At 39.6% G+C, this 5,993-nt stretch overlaps 1 protein-coding gene across 1 annotated transcript; it reads left to right on the forward strand.

Moving 5' to 3' along the window:
* On the forward strand, positions 1-1,113 carry ackr5 (atypical chemokine receptor 5; the record flags this gene model as incomplete). The annotated part of the gene is made up of 1 exon (XM_080031660.1): positions 1-1,113. The coding sequence occupies one exon, from the start codon at positions 1-3 to the stop codon at positions 1,111-1,113; it is 1,113 nt and encodes a 370-aa protein (XP_079887786.1).
* Positions 1,114-5,993: the final 4,880 nt, after the last annotated feature.

A 5,993-nucleotide genomic window follows, 5' to 3' on the forward strand; every position in this document is an offset into this window, starting at 1 on the left:
ATGAGCGCTCCGGAGACCAACAGCAACAACCACTCCTCCCCTCTGGACATCTTCAACGGGACGCCATGGTTTGTGTACGAGTGCACCATCCAGCTGGACGCGGACTACCGGCGCATTGCCCTCTTCCTGCTCTACCTCTTTATCTTCATGGCGGGTTTACTCGAGAACGCTCTGGTCATTTGGGTCAACTGGCGCCGCCGCCACTCCGCAAACGGCGTCCTATTCTGCATCATCAACGTCAGCCTCTCGGATCTGATGGTCATCGTGATTTTGCCGTTTTTCATGATGGAAGTGACCATGGACAAGGTGTGGGTGTGGGGACGCTTCCTCTGCAAAGTCACCAATCTCATCTACGTGGTCAATTTCTACAGTAGCTCGTTCTTCTTGGGTTTCATGACTTTGGAGCGCTACTTGTCCCTGACCAGGCCTTCGTTCACGGGCTTTTTCCCGGTGGTAGGCAGGCGGCGCTGGGTGCTCTGCGGAGTCCTTTGGGTGCTTTCCTTGGTCCTGGCGTTGATGGAGAACGTTCACGTGGACCTCCTCGAATGGGACGAGCCCGGTTGCTACATGCTGCCCGAGTACCACTTCACTGAATGGTTTGTGTCCGTGTTTTTTATCGCGTTCATTTTCCAGTTTTTGGGCCCGGCCGCCGTCATAATAACTTGTAACGTTTTGATCGCGCGCGCCGTTCACACTGCCCCCGAAGTCCAAGGAAGGCGGGACGTTTGGCTAGTGCACGTGTACTCGCTTGTGTTCGTAATGTGCTGGTTCCCCTATCACCTGATCATGCTTTTAATGATCGTAGACGACCTTAACCCGATGCTATTCAGCTGCAACACGGTAGAGTTGTTGTATTTCTCGTTCAGCGTGGTGCAAAGTTTGTCCCTTTTTCACTGCGTGGCCAACCCGATTCTCTACAACTTCTTGAGCAAGAGTTTCCGCGATAACCTGATCAACACCGTGGTTAACTACATACCCAGAGAGTTAGCCCCGGACCAGGTGGGCCCCCAAACCGCCCCAAACGGAGAAGGGGGAGGGGGTGGAAGGGGGAATACGGGGAAGCAACGCAAGATGAGTAACGCCAGCACCAGCCAGTCGGATATCGGATCATAAAGGAAAGGAACTGAGATTGAAAATGTTGAAGAAGAAAAAAATTCTTCAGGAGCAAGACGTTTTTTTTTTTTTTTTTTTAGGTGAAGGTCGGACAGAACTGAATCCTTGTCTATTTGCAAAGATCTTGGAGGCAAACATCATCATCTGCCCACTCTGCTCACGGACTCACTTTGCTGTTTGATACGTAACTGATGGAACTTCTGTACTTTAGAAGTGTATAAGGCCCACGGGAGAGAGACACAATTTGAGGACGTTTTTTTATTTTCATTTTGCATTTCAAGAAAATATTTCGAGAATAAGGTTGAAATACATGCAACTTTGTGAATAAAGTAGTAATCTGAATATTAAACCTGACAGGTAAAGACTGCGGTAAAGTTGGAAAGATGTTGACAAGATCTAGAACAGAATAGAATAGAATAGAATAGAATAGAATAGAATAGAATAGAACAGAACAGAATAGGGGTTGTAGCTAAGATGCATCGTTCCTGTTTTAATAACATTTTGCTTGTGAGTTATTGATTCCGGAAGTTTTAATCTGTCAATATCATTCCAACTTTACCACAGTCTTGAACTACACATACAGTCTCAACTTTTTTGCAACATTTCAAGTTTTTTTTCTCCAAATGGATAACGACGAAGTGCATTCTCTCTCTCTCTCTCTCTCTCTCTCTCTCTCTCTCTCTCTCTCTCTCTCTCTCTCTCTCTCTCTCTCTCTCTCTCCCGCGGCCCTAACACTCTCCCTTACCTTCTCATAATCCACTTCCTGTTTTCTTGTTCTAGATCATGTGTGTCTGCGCTCAGTGTGAACCAGAGGAAAAGCAGGAAACGTTTAATGTTTTAAGTTCCTCGACTTCCACAGGAACTCCAGGCGACTTCTTTAAATCTGTCTACACACACACACACACACACACACACACACACACACACACACACACACACACACACACACACACACACACACAGCCCCACACACACACACACACACACACAGCCCCACACACACACACACAGGAGGGGAAACAAAGCTCCAGGAATGTGTGCAAACAAACTGCTGTCTGTCTACTGCCACATAGGAGCCATATCAACGTAAACATCTCGCAAATGTGAAAAATTTAACTGACTATTGTTTGATGATGTCACTACAATTCTAGATAAATCATAGCTAGCTCACCTCCCTTAACGCTTATTTATCTGTTTCTGGATGCTGCTGTAACATGGTGACCTGTTGAAATGCAATAAATGTCCATCAAACACTGTTAGTATCCATTTAATATGAAGAACTTGAGTTGATCTTGTACTAAGAGCACGATTAAAGGTTAAAGGTGGACTAAGTGATTCTGGAGAACGCTTGTTGTGAAAAATCAGTGAATATCTCCTTATGTGCTTTACCTTTCTGTGTGTGTGCACTGAAAAAAAGAACTCTGGTGTTAATGCACAGCCTATGCTCTGTAAACGGGCATGTTGTTATGATTGTGGACCCCCTTTTTGTTACACACTTTGTTTACATACCAGTTTACAGAGCCTAAGATGTGTATTTTTTCCCCCAGCGCACACATTACAGACGGATAGCGTGTTGTGAGGAGATATTTGCTGATTTTGACAAAGTGATTTTGACAACACACATTTTTCAGAATCACTGACTCCACCTTTAATCGGCCGATTATAGACAATAATCAGAGAATAATCATCATTGGCCCATAGAAGCCGATGTTGTTAACACTTAAAACGCAAAGAACGGGTCTTGGTTTTACTTAGAAATGGTAATCTAATCATCAAAAGATGATGTTTTAGTAAAGTTACGCAAGAAAAGGCATGTCTGGTTTCATGGCGACTTTAGTTCAGAATGATTTAATAGAATGTTAGAGTAGAGAAAATGTGACTTAACGTTTAAGAGGTGCATTTACAATACTGTTTTACCCGTGACTTTACTGAATATGTTGCTTGCTTATAGACCTAATAATGATAAATAAATGATTTGTATATGTAAGCTTTATTCATGTAGACATGCCTTGCAGTAAGAACAATGCGTAATGCCTGAGTTTCAAGATGCCCCAAGTAATTTCAGACATGTGTTACATATTTTTTCCCCTCAATGCATATTACAATAAAGAAAAGTTCCTGCACCAATAATTTTCTATTCTAAAACAGTAAAATGCTCTGCCTTCAATTCATATCTTTGTCACAATTGTTTGAACTTTAATTAAGGGATTAAAACATGAGTTATATCTATTTGTATGTTTAAAAAAATATATATATAATCAGCCGATAATTGAGTTATCGGAATTTTTAACTCCTTAATGTCCGAATCGTCATCTGCCACCAAAAAAATCCTTATCTGTCACTAGTTTGTACAATGTAGCTCTGGAAACCTACTGTGTTTATTTAACCGAGGCACTGTGCTCTGCTGTCCTTGCATTTCGCTATCTCTCTCTCTCTCCCTCTTCCTTGCACTTGGTCTTTCAAACATTTACTTTAACATTTTTTTTTTCTGTCTGCGTCTGGAATTTGTCACTTCGAACAGTCCAAATGATAAGACGAAAAGCAGTAGAAAAAAATATAGGAAAAGAGTTTTTTTTTTAACGGATGGCACAATAGCCGGAAGAGAGCGGTCCTTAACGCAGGGCAAAGCTCACAAGACCCTGGAAGCAAGAAGGGTCACAATACACCATTTCTGCAAGTTCATCATTTCAAATTCTGATGATGGATGGATTTTTTTGTGAAAGCAGGGACACTTAAAAAAACACAATTCAGGGTTGATAACAGAATTTATTATCTATTCTTTCCAAAAAAAACAATATATTTAAAAAGAGGCCAACATTCATAGATTACTTTACAGATAGTGAAATGTATAAAGGCGTAATAAAAAATAATAAATAGTTTGCACTGTCGATATAAATATGAGGTAAGAGACACAAATTGTTACACAGAAATGTGGCGGGCACTTGAAATATCATGATTCGACCGCATGACTTAACGGCATATTCTGCAAGATTTCGTTTTCAAACATTAAAAAAAAAGTGTTTTAAATTCATCGATAAAGAAATAAAATGTTATATTATTATATTATGTGGTTACTCGTACTTTATCCGTGGAGTGAAAAACAAAACTTTTAGAAGACATTTAAAAAATCGTACTGTGTGAAAAAATAGTGACTGCAAATATAGAAAAAATAATCTCTATGCTACAATGAGGTGCTACTTTAATAACAGTGTATTTATCAATCCCTAAACATAAAAACCTAACTGGATATTTTAAAGGTGCACTATGTAGTTTCAGAGGAGGGGGGATTTGTTTACATTCACAGAGCCTTCAGTTAGTTTACAGAACACAATTACTTTACATGTAATTCTTAAAATGTAATAATTCTATCATCATAAATCAAAATTATGTTGAGGCACCTGGAACCAAACGTAAGACTAGAATATGTTTGTAAACCAAACTGTGGGCCCAGCTGCTGTAAACAACAACAGTGAAACAGTAACTTTTCAGGAAACTTCAAACAGTGTTCCAGGGATCTACATTTTCCTGTGAGGAAAGTTTGTTTTATTCAGTTATGAGAATAAACCTTAGAAAATGTTCACTTCTCTAACACACCCAAAGTTACACAGTGCACCTTTAAGTTATAAAGATACTTGTTCCCAATAGTTAATACAACAGCTGTTCTTCCATCACAGACACACAACAGGACACACTGCCACCGAGAGGAATATTTTCACCTTAGATCAATGAGACACACCCTGCGTTGCAATCCCCATACTTCCCTACTATTTAGTATGCCAGAAAAAGATTTAGGATGTCCCAATACATGCATGTCAATTGCAGTATGCTGAAAATACCTAGATGCCCCACTAACTTCAATAGCATTTTGAAGTATCTGTCTTTATTCTTGACATTTCTCGACATAATGAAAATAAATCTTCCTTATCTGATTTCTAAAACTCTTCTGTACTTTGGTATGTAGTGTAGTAAAAAGAAAAAGTATGTGATTTGGAACGCAGGGCAAACCTTCAAACAGGTCGACTCACTGAACGGCATCTGACATATAAAACTGTCCCTGTGTTCCAAATCACATACTCTACAAAAAATCAGATAAGTTAGATATACTGCAAAATGCTATTGGAGTTAGAGGGGCATTTATGTATTTTCAGCATACTACAATTGGCGTGCATGTATTGGGACATCCTAAATCTTTTTTCTGGCATACTAAATAGTAAGGAAGTATGGGGATTGGAACGCAGGGTGTATGTCAATGTCAAATACATTCTAGAAGTCTAAGAATACTATAGCGCGGACACGATTAATCTGTTAGTCGATTTACAGAAGAGTGATGATGTGCAAGATTTCTGATCCTCGATATATTCATTCAGGTCATTTATCAAAGAGAAATGTTTTCGTTTTAGCTTCTCAAATGTGAGGATTTCATATTGTTTCGAGCTGTATATCTTTGGGTTTAGGACTGTAAGTGGGTCACTTTAAAAGGTGCAGTGTGTAATAGCCGAGTATTACGCAGCATCTAGTGGTGAGATTCCATGTGGAGAGATTTCCTATGTAGATATAAAAGGCTCATTCTAAAAAGGTAATACAAATGACCTAAACTTTCATTTTCGAGCGATTCTACACTAACTAAAAAGAACTCGCTTTACACACTGCAGCTTTAAACCCAGAGCAATGTTGACAGCCACATTTAAATCAAGATTCATTGAATTTTTACAAACTAAACAAAAGGTTAACTTACTAAACACTAAACGATTTATCGATTAATCAAGAAAAATCATCAATAGAGAAGACAATCTTTAGCTCCTGCCCTAGTCTATTAAACAGTAACAGTATGTGGTCCACTATAACCAGACAGATAGTAGTGAGGGGGGGGGGGGGTTGGT

This window comes from Ammodytes marinus, assembly GCF_949987685.1.
Source record: "Ammodytes marinus genome assembly, chromosome: 7".
In the NCBI taxonomy this organism is placed as follows: domain Eukaryota; kingdom Metazoa; phylum Chordata; class Actinopteri; order Uranoscopiformes; family Ammodytidae; genus Ammodytes; species Ammodytes marinus.